The sequence below is a fragment of the Panthera leo genome, chromosome D4 (assembly GCF_018350215.1).
Source record: "Panthera leo isolate Ple1 chromosome D4, P.leo_Ple1_pat1.1, whole genome shotgun sequence".
NCBI lineage: Eukaryota > Metazoa > Chordata > Mammalia > Carnivora > Felidae > Panthera > Panthera leo.
Window position 1 is genome coordinate 80347530 of NC_056691.1, and position 17924 is coordinate 80365453.

Sequence of the window (17924 nt, forward strand, 5' to 3'; positions counted from 1 at the left end):
ATTTTGCATTCTCATTGTGCTGGATTAGCAGCCAGAGAAAGGGTCTCTGTACTGGATCAGGGAACTGATTATCAAGATGAAAGTCGGTTGCTATGCCACAATGGTGGCATGAGGGCTGTATCTAGAGTTCAAGGTGTTCCCTGGGAGCCTCTTAAACTACTTTATCCAACAGTCCTTGTTAAGGGAAAGCTGTGGCAATCTGATAAAGACCCACTAAAGACTCAGATTCTAAAGATTATAAGACTCAGATTATAAAGGAGAAGCTTTATATCATCTTCCTAGTAAGGAACCCTATTCATCTGAGCTTCCAGCAGAAAGTAAAGAATGTGGAATGGGTGGTGAAAGAAAGGAGTGATCAATATGAACTTGACCTTGGAACCAGCTACAGAAATGAGGACCACAGAAGGCATGTATATTTTTCTTACATTTATATTATAAGCATAAGTATACATTATCATATATATGTACCTTTTTATGTGTTAACCAATTATTTTCCCCTTTTCCTTCTCTTACAATTTTTTTTTTCTAAATGAGTAGTATTAGTTATTCTTTACAATTTGGATCAGAGCTCACCAAACAATGAAGAGCCACATAGAGTCCTGAGGGAGAGGACCTCATATCATCCTGGATTCTTGGACATAATGAGGGAAACTATGTCAGGCATTACTTCGGATTTCACCCTTCTGGGTGTGATTATTTACACAAAAGCTGGTTGCGTTTTGCATGGTAGAAACATGCAGTCATTTTATGGGAGTTAGGAGGAAGAGGATGAGTGCTTTGTGGCAACATGGGTGGACTGTGGTAGCCATTTGTCTGTTTACTCTCAGATTTCGATCTCATTTTCCCCACACTCTGCTCGGTGTGGCAGGGACCTCCATTTCCTAGACTCCACTGCATCCGACTACTGGATGGCACTGGCCAGTGGAAACAAAGGCAGACAGGACAGGAGAAGGAGAAAAGTCTGTACATTTCTCTCTTGTCTCTGTCTCTGTCTCCTTTGGGTGACATCCTTAGCAGTGACTAGACTCCTCTCTTTGTTGTCCCCACCCATGCCAGGCAGCTCATGCTAGGTTCTGGCTCTTTGTGGACATTCTACAATTTTCCCTTCAGCCTTAGGAGTGCTATTGCCTTCATTAAAATAAAAATTAGGGGCGCCTGGGTGGCTCTGTTGGTTGTGTCTCACTTCAGCTCAGGTCATGATCTCACAGTTTGTGGATTTGAGCCCTGCGTCGGGCTCTGTGCTGACAGCTCAGAGCCTGGAGCCTGCTTCGGATTCTGTTTCCCTCTCTCTCTGCCCCTTCCCCACTCTCTCTCTTTCTCTCTCTCTCTCCAAAATAAACATTAAAAAAATTTTTTTTTTAATTATGGGTTGCTTCACTTTGTCTTGTGTGCACTTCAGCTCTGTTATGAGCTCTTGTATGTCCAGTTCCCTGTGTTAAATCTCCACTGTTAAATACTGAGGATAGCATTATCTGTTTTCCTAACTGGGCCCCGACTAGTGGTAAAATCCTTGTGTGTGCCTGTATGTGTGCATGTGTGTGATATGAATCAATTTGTGTAAAATACAAGTGTCACTGTGTGTGTGGGTATTCATGTGGTGGGTATATAAATGCATATAAAAGGAATAGTGAGGGATAGGTTTTCAAAGGGAGAGTAAAGGAGGGGCTTTCAATTTTCTCTGTATCTATTCCATTTTCTTTTAGTTTTTATAACAATCAATCTCATAGTTTTAAAACGCCTAGTTCTTTTTGCGTGACTCAGTTTCCTAAGTAATGATCCGTCCATCTGATGGCAGCTTTAACATCTTTAATGTTTTGCATAGACAGGATATTACTATAGTTGCAGTGACTTCTTATCCACACCTCCAGACAATCCCCTTTCTTTTTTATTTTTATTTTGTTAATTTTTTAGATTTAATCTTATTTGAGAGAGAGATGGGGGAAGAGGCAGAGGGAGAGAGAGAGAGAGAGAGAGAAAGAGGTAAAGAGAGACACACACACACACACACACACAGAATCTTAAGCAGGCTCCATGCTCAGCACAGAGCTTGACGGGAGCCTTGATCCAACAACCCTGGAATCCTGACCTGAGCCAAAATCAAGAGTTGGACCGGCTGAGCCACCCAGGCACCCTGACAACCCCCTTTCTTAAGCAGTACGAGAAACGTGTATCTACATGGATCAATAGAAATATTTCAGGTTTCATTTTCTTGTGACAGATTCTATTTTGTTCAACGTAATCCAACAAATAATATCTCCTCAATATTCACACAGGATATGAAATCATTGTATCTCCATCTGACATCAGTACATTCATTCTGCAATTGCTGTATCCCATCTTATACAATTCACAATGAATATGAGAAGTATGAGTATTCCATATTGGTGGTCTTGCCATTTTGCTAGTGATTTTTTTTTAGTGCTAAAATTTATCAAGTGCTAATTTCCTAAGGAATAAGACAAAAATGATGCTCTTATTTTCAGAAATCTGAAGGAAGTGCTATAAAACTACAATTTCACCCTAAGATGTTTATAATCCTTTTTAGCCCAAGAGAGTTTGATATTACGAATATTAATGATATCCGTTCTAGTAAAATCCCAGCAATATTCCGGTGATAAGAGCTTAGCAGGTTTGTGGAGAAAGAAATACTTATTTAAGTGGCTTTCATCATGCCATACTGCTTCAATGCTGTTTTTCTTGTCATTCATGATTCCTTTCAAGCACTCCCTGGCAATATTGAGAACTTGGGTAGGAGTGCCACCAAATACAGCAGCATGGTAATAAAAATCTCCCATGCCAGTAGGTATATATGCTTCTGATAACTCACTTCTTTCATATGGCACCTTTATCAGATCTGCCTTGTACCAGTAAGCATGTAACTGAGCCACTGACTCCCCCAGAGTCTCCACTCCATATTTCCTTACGAAGACTTGATCTACATCCATGCAGAAGAGAAAGTCGACTTCACGCTGGATATGATCTACAACATGTTCACTAATAGTCTTCATGCGCATCATGCTGACATCTTGCCATCTCTTCTCTCGCTTGATTTCAAACACTTTGATTGTACGGAGGGGACTCAGCTGTATCCAAGGCATCCTGGAGAAGTCATCTATCAGGACATAAATTATGACTTTATGGCCAACCATAAAAAACATATCTGCAGATAGTATAAATTTCCTCAAATAGTGGTCGATATATCTGTGAAGTAAACAAGAAATGATTAAGTTCTTTGTCTTCTATTGCAGTGAAATGCATACTACTTAAGTTACACTGGTCGTAGTTTGTCCAGAAATACTAGTAGGCAAACTAAATATTAGATACGCTTCTTGAGTTATATTTAAGTAGCGTAAAAGAAAGTGAAATTATCTGCCTTTCCTCTCCCTGATGGGGTTCTGTGGATCATGAGAAAAGAGGACTTCCTTACGAGGGGGAATGAAACATGGTGAGATCAGTAAATGGCACAGAGCCCTGTCGCAAGATGAGAGCCAGAGTCTTTAGGGTTGTCTGGGAGGAAGGAGCTTGTGTTGGGGATTGTAGGCAAGAAGGTCTTGGGTCCTTGCACGAGCAGCGATTGATGTCGGTGGCTTGCTTTATGAGGAGGAATTTATGAGGAGTCAATAATGCAGACATACATGCCTCAGTTTCAGATAATGTTTATATAATCATTAAAAATAAGTTCTGGATATTGATCTAAGTTTTAAGAAACATAGTAGATGGAGTCGGGAGAAAACTTTCTAGTTTGGAGTATCTGAAGTTACGGTAATTTAATAATTAAGGCAAGATAAATTATGACAAATACCTCTTAAAATATTCTACTGAGTTGGAAGCTAGCAACCCAAATACAAAGAGATACCATTTATCCGCATTTTTTTTATGGTTAATGCTTTTGTACTGTGTTCCAGAAATCCTTGCCTCCTCAAGGTAGTGAAAGTATTCTTCTATATTTTCTTTTAGTTGCTTTATAGTTTTCACTTTCACATTTAAGTCAGTTATCCATTTGAATTAATTTCTGTGTATGGTATAATACAGGGCTCTTTGGTATTGGTCTTTGCCTTCGATAGTAAATCCTATTGGCCAAGAATGCCTGGGACTCACCTAGGCCCCTGCTACTTGTGGTGAGACCCCCACAGACATTTCCCTTACCAGCCAATGTTGTGGCTGGACCAGCCCACACTTACAAGATACTCCTCAGCAGCAACCATCAGAGAACTTTGAAAAAACAGAGTTCGTTCCTCACAAGTCCTGGAGGGTACAAGGTAGGCCCAGGGCCACAGAACGAGGTCTTAGGTAAAGGGAGAGAAGGGGGCGATCCTTGGGGATTCTGCCTTTATTTGGCTGGGGGATGGGGTGCCAAGGCTTTCACAGCTTCACTCTTTATTGCAGAAATTGAAACGTAAGAGCAGGAATGAAAGCGCAGGAAGGAAAGTGCGGGGTCACTCAGGTGGTCAGTTACATAGGTTACCCAGGCCTTTCTAAAAGGGGAATTTCACAGGAGGGCCGACCTGCCTCTTTACCCAGTTGTTTAGTTAGTGACCAACCATGGTATAGCCCGCAGTATGTTTATTCGAGTTGGATGTCTTTGAAATGAGTGCCTCAGTAATCAAAAGTGTAATGTCAGGCATTCACAAGAAAAAAAAAGGTTATCATCAGGCACTTTCACTACTATGGTGAACTTATTTTTTTAAATTTTTTGAAAACTTTCTATTTTGGAATGATATTAGATTTATGTAACAGGTGTAACTGTATTATACAGAGTTCCCATATACACTCTATGCATCTTCCCCTAATGTTAGTATCTTATATAATCATAGTACATTTGTCAAAACTAAGAAATTATCAGTGGTTAAATACTATAACTTAACCACAGATTTTGGTTTTTTTCACCTGTTTTGCCCCTCATGGGCTTCTAGTTTGCAAGATCCAATCCAGAATACACATTGCATTTAGTCATTATGTCTTGTTAGGCTCCTCCAATCTGTCTCCATTTCTCTCCTTGTTGTTTATAACCCTGACCATTTTGAAGAGTACTGATCAGGTATTTTGTAGAAAGGCCCTCAATTTGGGTTTTTCTGATATTTTCTTAGGTAGAGATAATTTCAATACAGTCACATTTGTCAACCTCTTCCTTGATGATTAGTATCTTCTGTATCTTGATGAAGAAATCCTTTTATGTCTTGATTTCATTCAGATACACTGCGGTTTGCCCTTTAACTTTTGGTCTTTAAACTACTTGGGAAGTATGTGTGTATATGTTTGTATATGGAATGCTGTAGAAAGGTGCAATTGTGATTTTCCATGCCGACATCAACTTTCTCCAGCATCATTTATGAAAGTCTTTCCCTACAGATCCACAATGTCATAGCCATGGTCTTTCACATTTGCATGGGTGTTTCTGTTTTATCATATTGGCTTATTTGCTCATCCCTGGATGATTGTGAATTTTATTGATTTTTTTTTTCAAAGAACCAGCTTTTTGATTCTTCGATTTTACTCTATGGATTTTCTGTTTTCAGTTTCATGGATTTCTGTTCTCATCTTTACTATTTCCTTACTTCTGTTTACTTTGGCTTTATTCCGTTCCACTTTTTCTAGATTTTTGAGGTGGGATTATTGATAATCTCCTATTTTCTATAGTAAAAAGCTTGAATGTAAAGGACATTTGGCATTACCTACCTTCCTACGGCAAACACAGTCAGCCCCACGGTAATTTTATGTTTGGCATAATACTGTTCCAAAACTTCTTCATTGAAAGTGCCATGCCACACAACTGGAGCTGACCAGTTGGTGGTGGTCAGGTTCATGGATTGACTGTAAGAAAGACATAAGAATTGTGAACAAGATACCTTTTAATAAAACTGTGGTAGGTGTTACTAATATATAGAGCCTGTGTCTGGTTGCAGCATTTCCTTACTCCTAATCCAAAGCCTTGATGGTTATGACAACCCGGAGAAACAGCTTGTCAGAAACGGCCAGATCATTACAAAAGTACGTGTACAGGTTAGTTACACTGTGATTCCAAGATCTTTGAGGACACAGTTAAAACGTCACCCTAAGTATAAAGTAACAATAACTCTTATATTTGGACAAAATCTCCTGGTCTTAGGCTTTTTGACATTAATTACTTTCAGAGACCATATTTTGAAAAATGACCTTCCTAGGTTCATAATCTAAAATGCTGCCAGTGCTAATATTACTGCATACTGTCAGAATCAACTTTGTCAGAACTCTAGAAGGTAGCCAAAAGTTTAGAGCAATCAAGCAAAAGTTAAATCAAGAAAAGGACGACTCAACACAATAGAAGGAAAGGTTTGTGGTATTTTAACTTAGCCTTTGCACCAACTCACTCCCAGTATGGCATTGGTGTTGAAAACAGCAAAGCATGTTCTCAGTTTGAGTATCTGCTTTGGGATGGAGAAGAGTGGATCTAATTCCAAAGGAAATGTGTTTGTCCATTTTGACCCTAGAAGTCCCCAAAGGACTGGACTCCTAGTGCTTCCTTTTGTTTCACTCAACTCAGAACTCTCTCAAAATGGAAAAGTGACTAAGTAGAGGGCAATTCTTGAAAACATTTTAAAAAGAAACAAGCCCCTGCCATCTGAGGCAAGAAATTACAGTTGGAATAAACACTAGATATGCTGAAATCCTGGGAGGAGAAAATTGGGAGAGAGTTCTTTGAAAAGTAAAGGCTTTAACAAGACCCCTTGTATAACGAGGAATTAAGAAATCCATACACGTGTTCAGGATTACATGCTCAGAAAAGATCCCTGAAGATCCTAAGATTTCACCTCTGGCTGATATTTAGGCTCAGTGTAAGCAGGAAGTGAAGACTAATGCAGAGTTGTAAACAACTGGGCTGTGTTGAAGGAGGGCCCAAACACAGAGCCAATCTTCAAAGACTGTAGGAGGGTTATTTTTTTCCCTCTTTCTTTTCCTTTCCCTTCTCTTCCCTTCCATTTCCTCCTTTCCTTTCCTTTCCTTTCCTTTCCTTTCCTTTCCTTTCCTTTCCTTTCCTTTCCTTTTTCTCCTTCCCCTCCTCCTCTTCCTCCTCCCCCTTGGAATTCTCCTCCTCCTCTGCCGCCGTCATCTTCTTCTTCTTCTTCTTCTTCTTCTTCTTCTTCTTCATCATCTCCTCATCCTCCTCTTACTCCTCCAATTATCCTCCAACCACCACCACAACCACCACCACTATGGCTCTAGGTATTTAAGGATATCTTTAACAAACCAGTAGCTGACCATAAGCTAAAGGAACAGAGACCTCTCAGACCAAACAAGACAAAGAATACAGTCTTTAAAAATAGTCTGGAAAAGTCACCAAACAGACAAATAACTACAATCCACAGCAAGCAAGAACAACAAACTCTGAGGAGGCAAAAGAATCTGAATTCCAAAGTAACGACATTATAATATACAAAATGCCTGTTTTCAACTAAAAATTATGAGGCATACAAGGAAACAAGAATGTGTGGTCCATTGATGAGAGGAAAGAATTAACAAAAACTGTCCCTGGGGAAGCTATACATTGGGCTTACTATAACAAGACTTTAAATCAACTATTTTAAATATGCTGAAAGAGCCAAAGAAAACCATGGAAAAAGAACTAAAGGAAATCAGGAGAACGAAGGCTTAACAAGCAGAGAATGTGAATAAAGAGATAGAACTATAAAAAGGAACCAAATAGAAGTTCTGAAGCTGAGAAGTATAATAGCTGAAATAAAAAAAACTTGCCATAGGATTTCAACAGCAGACCTGAGCAGACATACATAGAACATTTTAATCAACAACAGAATACATATTCTTCTCAAATACACATGGGACATTTTCCAGGATAGATCATATGTTAGTCCATAAAACAAATCTCAATAAACTTAAAATGGTTGGAAACATACAAACTATCTTTTCCATTGACAGTGGAATGAAATTAACAACAGAAAGAAACCTGTAAAGTTCATAAATAAATGGAAATTAAACAAAACACTCTGAAACAACCAATGGGTCAAAGAAAAAAATCACAAAGGGAATTAGAAAATACATTGAGATGAATAAAAATGAAAATACAACATACTAAAACTTATGGGATGCAGTGAAAAGCAGTACTTAGAAGGAAGTGTATAGCTGTAAACATCTGTATTAAACAAGAAGAAAGATACCATATTGATAACCTAACCTTCCACCTTAAGGGCCTAGAAAAAAATAGCAAACTAAACCCAAAGCAAGAAGAAGGAAGAAATAATAAGGACTGGAGCAGAGACAGTGGACATGGAGGAAAAGAAAAACATGACAGAATTAATGAAGCCAATAATTGGTTCTTTGAGAATATCGATAAAATTGACCAATTTTTAACTAGACTGACTGAAACCAAAAATCCAGAAATGACTCCAATTATTAAAATCAGGAGTGGAAATGGAGACACTACTACAGACCTTACAGATAGAAAAAGCATTATAAGAGAATACTATGAGCAATTGTACATGAACTTATTAGATAAATAGACGAAATGGACAAATTCCTAGAAACACACGAACTACCAAAACTAGTTGAAGAAGAAATAGAAAAATTTAATAGACCTGGAACAAGGCAACAGAATTAATAAAAATAATTGGATTGGTAATCAAAAATCTCCCAACAAAGAAAAGCCCAGGACCAGATGGCTTCATTGGTGAATTCTACCAAACATTTAACAGATTAACACCAATCGTTCTCAAAGTCTTCCAAAGAAATTGAAGAAGAGAGAGCATTTTCTAACTCATTCTTATGTGGCCAGAATTACTGATACAAAAGCCAGGAAAAAACACCTCAGGAAAACTGTAGACTAATATCCATTATGAATAAAAATGCAAAAATCCTCAACAAAATATTTGTAAACTGAACCCAACAGTATATTAAAATCTGAAGTGAGATTTATTCCAGGAATGCAGGCTGGTTCAACCTATAAATACCAAAAACAAACAAAACAAAACAAAAAACAAACAAATACCAATCTATGTAAAACACCATATTAATAAAATGGACAAAAAAACCCACATGATCATCTTAAGTGATGTAGAAAAGGCATTTGACAAAATTCCCACAATCCTGGATGATAAAAATACCCAACAAACTAGGAACAGAAGGGAAATTCCTCTACATGATAAAGGGCATCTTATGTAAAACTCACAGTTGACATCATACTTATTTTTGAGAGACTGAAAACTTTTCCCCTAAAATCAGGAACAAGACAAGGCTGTCTGTTTTATCCACTTCCTTTCAACATTGTACTGGAGGTTTAGGGAAGTTGGGCAAGAAAAGGAAATAAAAGGCATCCAAATTGGAAAGAAAGAAGTAAAACTATCTCTACTAATAGAGAAGATTCTAAGCAGTCTTCCAAAAAAATCTATTAGAACCAGTAATTGTTGCAGGATACAAGATCAACATGCAAAAATCATTTATATTTCCATACACTAGAAACGAACCATCTGAAAATAAAATTAAGAAAACATTTTCATTTATAACAGGAACAAAAAGAATAAAATATTTAGGAATACACACAACCAAAGGAGGTGCAAGACTGATACAATGAAAACTATAAGACATTGTTGAAAAAGATTAAAGAAGGCCTAAATAAATGGAAAGACATCCATGTTTATGGATTGGAGACTTCATATTGTTAAGATGGTAATACGCCCCAAAGTGAGCTACAGATTCAATGTCATTCCTACATGTACTGCATTGAATAGTAACCCTCCCCCCAATTCAAATCCACTTGGAACTTCAGAATGTTACCTTATTTAGAAATAGTGTCTTTGCAGATGTAATTAATTATGATGACATCATTCTGAATTAGGTTGGGCTTGTGAATCCAATGACAGGTGTTCTTTTAAGATGAAAGGGCACATAGAGGAGAGATACAGATAAGGCCATGTAGAGACTGAGGCAGAGACTGGAGCTATGCTTTCACAAGCCAAAGAATGCCTGGGGCCACCAGAGTCTTCAAGAGATAGGAAGAATTCTTCTTTTGGGCTTTAGAGGGAACGTGGCCCTGCTAACACCTTGATTTTGGATTTCTGGATTCCAGAGTTGTGAAGAAATTAATTTATGTTGTTTGAAGTCATGTAGTTTGTTGTGATTTGTTATAGCAACCCTGGGAAGGTAATACACTATCACTTTTCTAACTGCTAATTTAATTTAATTTAATTTAATTTTAATTTAATTTAATTAATTATTTTTGCTGAAATGAACAAACTGAGCCTAAAATTCATAAGGAATTGTAAGGAACCTCAAATAGCCAAAACAATCTTGAAAAAGAAGAACAAAATTGGAGGACTCACACTTCCCGATTTCAAAGCTTACTGCAAAGATACAATAATCAAACCAGTGTGTTATTGACATAAGGATAGACATATATAGGTCAATGGAATAGAACTGAGTCTGTAAAAAGCCCATACAACTATGATTAGTTAATTTTAAATAAAGGGTGCCAAGACCATTCAATGGGAGAAAATAGTCTTTTTAACAAATTGTGCTGAGACCACTGGATATCTACATTTAAAAAAAATGAAGTTGCACTTATCTCCCACCATGGATAAATGTTAATGCAAAATGGATCAAAGACTTAAATGTAAGAACAAAAGTTATAAAACTCTTAGAAGAAAACTACAGTAAATTTTCATGATCTTAGATTTGGTAATCATTTCTTAGATGTGACACCAAAAGCATGGGCATCAAAAGAAAAAAAATTAGATAAATTACACTTCCGCAGAAAACAAAATTTTGTGCATCCAAGGACACTAACAAGAAAGCAGAAAGGAGACCCACAGATAGAAACTGGTATTTTACAAAAGTAAATATCCAAGTGGCCAATATTCATGGGAAAAGGTGTTCAACCTTGATGGTCATCAAGGAAAAGAATGAAAACAGAATAAGAATTGTTGTACAGTTGGAAGAAAAAGATTCTATTGGGGTGTCTGGGTGAGTCAGTCAGTTAAGTGTCCAACTCTTGGTTTCAGCTCAGGTCATGATCTCTTGGTTTCATGGGTTTGAGCCTCGCATCTGGCTCCGTGCTGACAGTGTGGAGCCTGCTTGGGATTCTCTGTCTCCCTCTCCCTCTCTGTCCCTCCCCGACTCATGCTGTCTCTGTCTCTGTCAAAATAAATAAATATATTTTTAAAAAAAGATTCTATTAACTATTTCAGAACCTGTTATGGACTGAACACTGTCTCCCCCAAATTCATATGTTGAAACCCTAATCCCCATTGTGGCTATTTAGAGACAGGGCCTTCAGGGAGGTAATTCAGGTTAAATGAGGTCATAAGGGTGGGGCCCAAATTCAATAGGACTGGTGTCCTTAAAAGAAGAGACACCATGGATGCTTGTGGATGATGGCACACAGAAAAAAAGTCCCGGTGAGGACAAGAAAGCCCAACAGAGAGGCCTCAGGGGAAACCGAACTTCCCACACCTTGACCATCCACTTCTAGCCTCCAGAAGTGGGAAGAAATAAATTTATATTGTTTAAGCCAAAAAAGAAAATGCAGTGAAAACTGAATTTTATTGGTAGTCAATTTGGAATCTGTGTAAATGATTATATGGTTTTCTCCTTTGTTCAATTGTTGTGATGAATCATCACGCTGACTTACAAGGATATGCCTTACTTGTCTTGTGAGTGGGATCCTGTGCCAGTTATTAAGCTAACATCTTTCATAACTAAACCCACCGCACTATGCTGGGCTTTCTTATATTGAGCCAGGACTCCACAAACCACATCTCTTCTTTGCCAGCAGGCACCCTGTTAGGCTCTGCTAATAGAGGGCACTGGAGGAAAATTACAAGCCTGGGGGAAGAAGGAACTTGCTCTTTCCTGTTTCCAGGGGGCTCCTTATCTGCCTCCTCCTCCTGCCAAGTCTCCACCACCGAGATATAGTTCCATCTGGATCCAGATTTCAGCTTTTCCAACACTGTCGAACCCAGCCTCATTGTGCCCCTCCGTAGAGGTCTGGCTCCTTGTCCCAAGAGGCCTTCCTGGAGCCTGGTAGTACCAGCACCAGTTGAGTGGGTCTTAAACTCACTGAGTTTAAGCTCTCCAAGTTTCTAGGGTTTAACAATTTTGGCCTCTTCCTTCTGTTTCTTCAGCCCTTTTCCTGGGGAAAATAGTTACTTCCTGTGGTTGTTCCCCCCATGACACCTTAGAATTCTCTTTTCAGACTTTCCAGTCACTTATACTAGTTAACAACTAACTAGGTAACTTTATACTAGTTAACAGTTCTTTGTATGAAATGCTTTTTTAAAATAACCGGTGTGCTTTATGTGTCCTTGTTAGATCTGACAAAAGTTGTAATATCATAGGAGGATGGTTCATGGACCATTATCCAATCATGATCTTAGCTGGACATCTCCTTTCAAAGTTTTAATTCAGACAAGTCCTGAAGCCTTGCACCACCAAGGAGAAAGACACGTGGGTACAGTAAGGAGAGGGAGGCAGAGAGGCTGGAGGAAAGCTGCTGTATTAAAGTGTGAAGTGCACAGACGACCCATCTATCTGACTTGGACTTTGGTTCCCTCGTTGGCGAAATGAGGAGAATCAAGCAAATGATCAAACGTGGACCCTTCACATTTTGACCTGCCATAATGTTAGGGCCATTGGGTTTCTGTCATCTATACTCTCATTTATGAAGGATGTGGGCCTTAATGTCCACTGGGACACTGGTTATTTTTTGTAATGTAATCAAAGATCAATCTCCCGCCCAACAGTTGGAAGGCCAGTTGTAAGTATTATTGACACAGTGTTAGTTTCTACTGGGCAATCTATGTATTAATCTCACATATGTTTGACTTGGAGTTCTTACCTGGGAGAAAACCAGTCTGAAAGCTTTAATTCCTTTGATGGACTGTTCATAGACCTATCAGAAGAAATAATGCAAAGAATCACACTATATCTAGTTGAGCTTGAGATAATCGAATGTCTACCAAATCAAGGGTTATATTATGATATGATGTAAAATGCGAGATAAGCATGAAGCAGTAAGAAAAAGCAGTGATGAACTTTGATGGTAGTGGCATGGAAAATCATGATTTCTAACCTTGACTGAGGCTCTGTGCTGCTCAGAAATCTTTATGTGTTTCTACAGTGCTCATTCTCCTTCTTCTCACTGATAAATAGCAGTCATCACATGAAACCTCCTTCAATTTTCAGCCACCTCGCCTCCAAATTCATCTAGAGTACTGATTTTTCCCCCCTCTATTGCAATGGAAATAGATCCCTACTATCTGTCTAAGGTTAGCCTTAAATATCCTGTCTGCTTAGAAGCCCTGATTTGAGAGTCATTCTCAGAAAGGTTTTTCCTAGGCTTTCTATTTGATCGATTGACATGCTTGCAAGCATTTTCCTGTGGCTTCAAATTTGTATGTGCAACTAGACTTCTCTCGGGAATTTAAGGCTCAGACATCCAACTGCATTCTGAAGTCTGCTGCTTGAAGTTCGCACAGATACCACGAGAAGAAGATGCTTAATGTGAAAGTCATCATGTCTCCCCCACAGTAGGAACCCTTCAAATGTTGCTTTATCTCACTGGCTCCACTTGGATTAGCAAGGCAGAAGTGTGAGAATCATTCTACACTCAGAGCATTCCCTAAGTCCCAGCCCCACATCCATCTTTAAACCCTGCTGGTTTTATCTCCAAAACATCTCTCAAATCCATTCCCTATCTTCATTCTCTGCCACCGCATGACTCCAAGTCACCACCATCTCTTATTCGGGCCATTGCAGTAGCCTTCTAATTGGTCTCATCGTCTGTGCACTTTAATCAAGACTTTGCAGTATGAAAAATGTTAAAGGTGTGCAAACTGAAAGAGAATAGTATAATGACCCTCCATATTCCGATCCCCCCAAATTAACACTGTGATACCCTCTCTGCCTGTCCTTGTCCTGGCCCTTTGCAACCCATTCTCCATATGTCCACTCTGCTTCCTCTATCATGTTCCTGAAGCTCCAGTTGCTCCCATGTTATTATTCTGTTTAACAGTGTTCAGTGGCTTCCCATTGGCCTAAGGATCATGTTCACACTCCTTATATGGTCATAACATTCTGCATAATCTGACCCTTCACCTTGTTCTAGCCACATCTCCTACGGGGCCCCACAATTAGAATGTTCCAGACTCACTGGCCTTTTTAAGTTTCCTTAAACACTCCACGCTTCAACCAGCTAATTCTCACACAGCCTTTAGGTCTTATTTTAAATATCCTCACCTAAAGGAAGTATTCCCTAGCCAGCTAGAGGAGGTTAGATTCCCTTCATTAATAGCTAATACTTATGGAATACTTTCCTGAGTATTATCTAATTGAATCCACCCCTATGAGATAGGTACTGCTATTATTATCATCCTCAATTTACTAGACAAGGAAACTGAGGCACGTGGACCTATTATTCTCTTGTCCATAGTCACACAGCAGGTGGAAAGACCAGAAGTTGGGCCGGGGTCCTTACTTCCTCCTTGCTATACACTCTAATGGCACCCCGGCTAACACATCTTTGGAGAGTTGATCCTGGGCTGAGTTAACGAGGGGCAGCTGTGGAGCTGAGTCGTACGTCACAAGTCCGTCTTTGTGCCTGTGTACACAGATAGGAGCACTGCGGCGTCCAGGGTGTGACTGAGACGTGGCCTTCTACGCAGGCACCCGCCTTATCGACAGCAAGGCCTTTGGTTACTGAGTATCGGTGTGTTAAGGCTTTAGAATCATGATGCGAAGAAGACCCAATATTAATGATGGAATGATTGTCAGATTGTGTTGCATTGTGTACATTTTATCAGAAAACACTTTAATTCATTTTTTTCCCCAGCCTCTGCTGCAGCAGACCTTCCTTACAAGTTCCCACCTTTGTCTACAGGTTTTCCTGCTGTTTTCAGGTGGTTGACTGTGAGCCACGGCTCCGTCTGGGGGAAACATACTCTCCCATGAAAACCATCTTACTACATTATTTTCATGCACAAGCAGCTCACCTGCATGTAGAGTCATGGTCTTAGCGGGAGTGTTGGACCGCATAGAACCAACTGAGACAAGGCCCTTGGACACAACAAGCATCAGAAAGGAAGCTTCTTGCACTTCATTAGGAATTTGGGTCTTACACAATCTTGGGGGAAGTTTTCCTCTCCGCGTACATTCTGATAGTGTGATTTTGTAGGGCGCTTGTGGTTAATACAACCTCCCAAGAGTCTTTTGGCTGAAACTTTTCTCCTGTGTGATTTCCCAGAGCTTTAAAAGACCCAAGATTCCTGGAAGCTGGGTTCTGTTTCCTGTAACACGTTTCTTCTAACCTGTTCTAACTCCTCCATTACAGATGGCACCCCGCTAGTCTGCTCTACTTTGACTCCTAGTACCCTGACCCTAAAGGAGCATCTCCAACATACGTCAGTAAAATTGCTTTGGTTTACTGTTGCCTGGAGGACCCAAGGACTTGCAGGTACTCCACTGCCCCCAACGGGTTTGGTCCTCAAAGAAGAGGTCATAGCATATTTGTAAATAGGACTTACCAGCACCGATATATCTTCTGTAGTTTCTTTGTGCTTAGGATAAACAAAAAACATTACATTACTTTTAAACTTACATAAGATGTTTCCATATTTAAGACGACTAGAGTTATACTCCAGCAGTCCATTCATTTTATTCCCTAACATTACCAAATATTCAACGAACACATAATATGGACAAAATATTTGTGTCCCCCTCAAATTTGAAGGTTGACATCCTAACCCCCAACATGATGGCATTAGGAAGTGGGGCCTTTGGGACATGATTGGGTTATGAGGTTGGAGCCCTCATGAGTGGGATACCAGAGAACTCCCTTGTCCCTTCAACCATGTGAGGACACAGCAAGAAGGTAGCTGTCTATGAACCAGGACACCAAGTCTGCCAGCGCCTTGATCTTGGACCCCTCAGCCTCCAGAACTGTGAGAAATAAATTTCTGGTGTTCATAAGCCATCCTGTCCATGGTATTCTGTTATAGCAGCTCGAACGGACTAAGACATGTACCATGTGCCAAGGACATTATTGGTTGCAGACATACAGTAATGAGCATGATAAAAAAATCACCACAGTGAAGGACTTCACACACTAGATCTTAAAACAGAAAACCTAATTCTTTGAGTTACAAACGAAAGAAAAACTTAATACTTGAAACGATGGAACTTGCTGATGGCCAATGAAATCTTTCTACTTGTGTACATATGTGGACTGCAAATACCATACCTAGTCCCAGAAGCCACCAATATTAGGGATGTCTCTTTAAAAAGATGCCGCCTATTTAAAAATGGCACTTTCTCCAACACTTACTAACTGCCTTAATTACATGGTTACTGTGTTGGTAGCTTAACATTCCTTGTTCTCACACAAACGGGCCTACAAAAATTGTGGTCAGCCCTGATCCCATTAGAAACTAAGAACTTTTATGCCGAGGGTTATGTTTATGCTGATATATTTGAATGCCATTTGGATATTTTGGGGTATATTGGATTGGTATATATATGGGGGTATATTTGGATGCTGATTTTATTCAGAGGGTGAACCTATCACCTTTCTGACATACTAGATCTTTATCAAACCCCAGAATAAAATATACATTACTTTTTAAAAATTACCTGACATGATACTGTCTGTACAAAGCCCATAAAAACAATAAAAGTAATAACAGTTGACTTGTTTTTCTTCTGTATTTCATCCTTTCCTAAGAGGAAAAAAAAACAGATAAAAATAGATTAAATATAGTACAATGAATACAGAGTAAGCTATGTTGAATTGTGACTCTCCATGACTTTAACTAGCTGATTTAATACATATTGGCTAGGAATTAAGGCACCTCTGGTCCTTGGATGTCTCTCTATATGAAAATAGAGTTAAGCCTGCGGAGACACTTTTTATGGGAGCCAGCTGCCCGAAGCCAGGACATTAGCTTGTCTAAGCTGGCCTTGATGCAAGAGATTTGATAACCTTCATTTGTCTTTTCTAGAGTACACAAGGCTTTTCCAGCAGAAAAGAAAAATACAAATGCCACTTCCCAGACTAACTCACAGAGCGTGGTGTCAGAGAAAAGAGAAAATTGAGAAAATACTTGGACTTCAAAGAGGTATGTAGTTATGAAGGAACTATTTTTAGTGAAATACTATTATGAAGTTCATCATCCCAAGACAGATGATAGGGCTGATAACAGCATAAAATAGATGCTCCTTCTCAAAAGTATTTGAATATAAAATTGATTCCAAGCATGGGCTAGGGGCTAAACTATAAAGTTTAGATTATTTGTACATTGACTTGATATTTTAGCCATCCGGTTTGTGAAGCTCCTTTGTGATATTTCGTCTATGCAATATGAAATTGTGTGCAGAGAAGGAGTTGAATGTGTCTCGATTTGGTTGAAATGAAGGACAAACTCTTACCTTTTGTTTCCCTAAGATCATATAGGACTTTTACACGGTTTCTTCCTTGGAGACTCAAGACTTATGGCATGGTGGTTTGGGAAGACATGGAAAATCTCAAGTGGGCAGACAGTTTTCAAGCAAGACCTTCTGAGACCTTTGAAAAATCATGAATCGGATACCCTGGTAGTGGTTCTTCGGCACTCCCCAGTTGGCCTGCTTATTATTTCAGTCTTCTGGGAATGATGATGTCATCACATTCTCTTTTGATGATGAAAGAATTAGATACTTACAATCATAACAATTCATAAGCCAGTAGCTTCTCTTTGACATGACCAAGGGACTAGATTTTTCTCCCATTTAGGAAACAAACAAACATAGGATCATTGAAGTTCTTTTCTTTACTTGAGGTTTTTTAAGCCTTCTACTACATTTTCAACTGAAGTACGATTTACATAAAGTAAAACACATGCAATTTAAGCGTACAGTTTATTGTGTTTTTTTACACATGTACATGTATATGTAAAAACTATTAATTAAGA

General features: G+C 39.0%; 1 protein-coding gene and 1 long non-coding RNA gene across 4 annotated transcripts in view; one reads left to right on the forward strand and one right to left on the reverse strand.

The window, feature by feature from the left end:
- LOC122204682 overlaps positions 1-17509 on the forward strand; it is an 80803-nt gene extending 63294 nt beyond the window's left edge. For all 3 annotated transcript variants that reach the window (XR_006195736.1, XR_006195735.1, XR_006195737.1), the window contains 3 exons: positions 15311-15433; positions 16977-17093; positions 17420-17509. This is a non-coding gene — a long non-coding RNA (uncharacterized LOC122204682). The remainder of the gene's footprint in view (positions 1-15310; positions 15434-16976; positions 17094-17419) is intronic.
- On the reverse strand, positions 2193-17487 carry LOC122204679 (N-acetyllactosaminide alpha-1,3-galactosyltransferase-like). The gene is made up of 6 exons (XM_042912243.1): positions 17404-17487; positions 16609-16694; positions 15504-15536; positions 12821-12874; positions 5677-5811; positions 2193-3201 (listed from the first exon to the last, which is right to left on the reverse strand). Exons 1-6 carry the CDS (start codon positions 17422-17424, stop codon positions 2508-2510), a joined length of 1023 nt encoding a protein of 340 aa, XP_042768177.1. The 5' UTR covers positions 17425-17487; the 3' UTR covers positions 2193-2507.
- Positions 17510-17924: the final 415 nt, after the last annotated feature.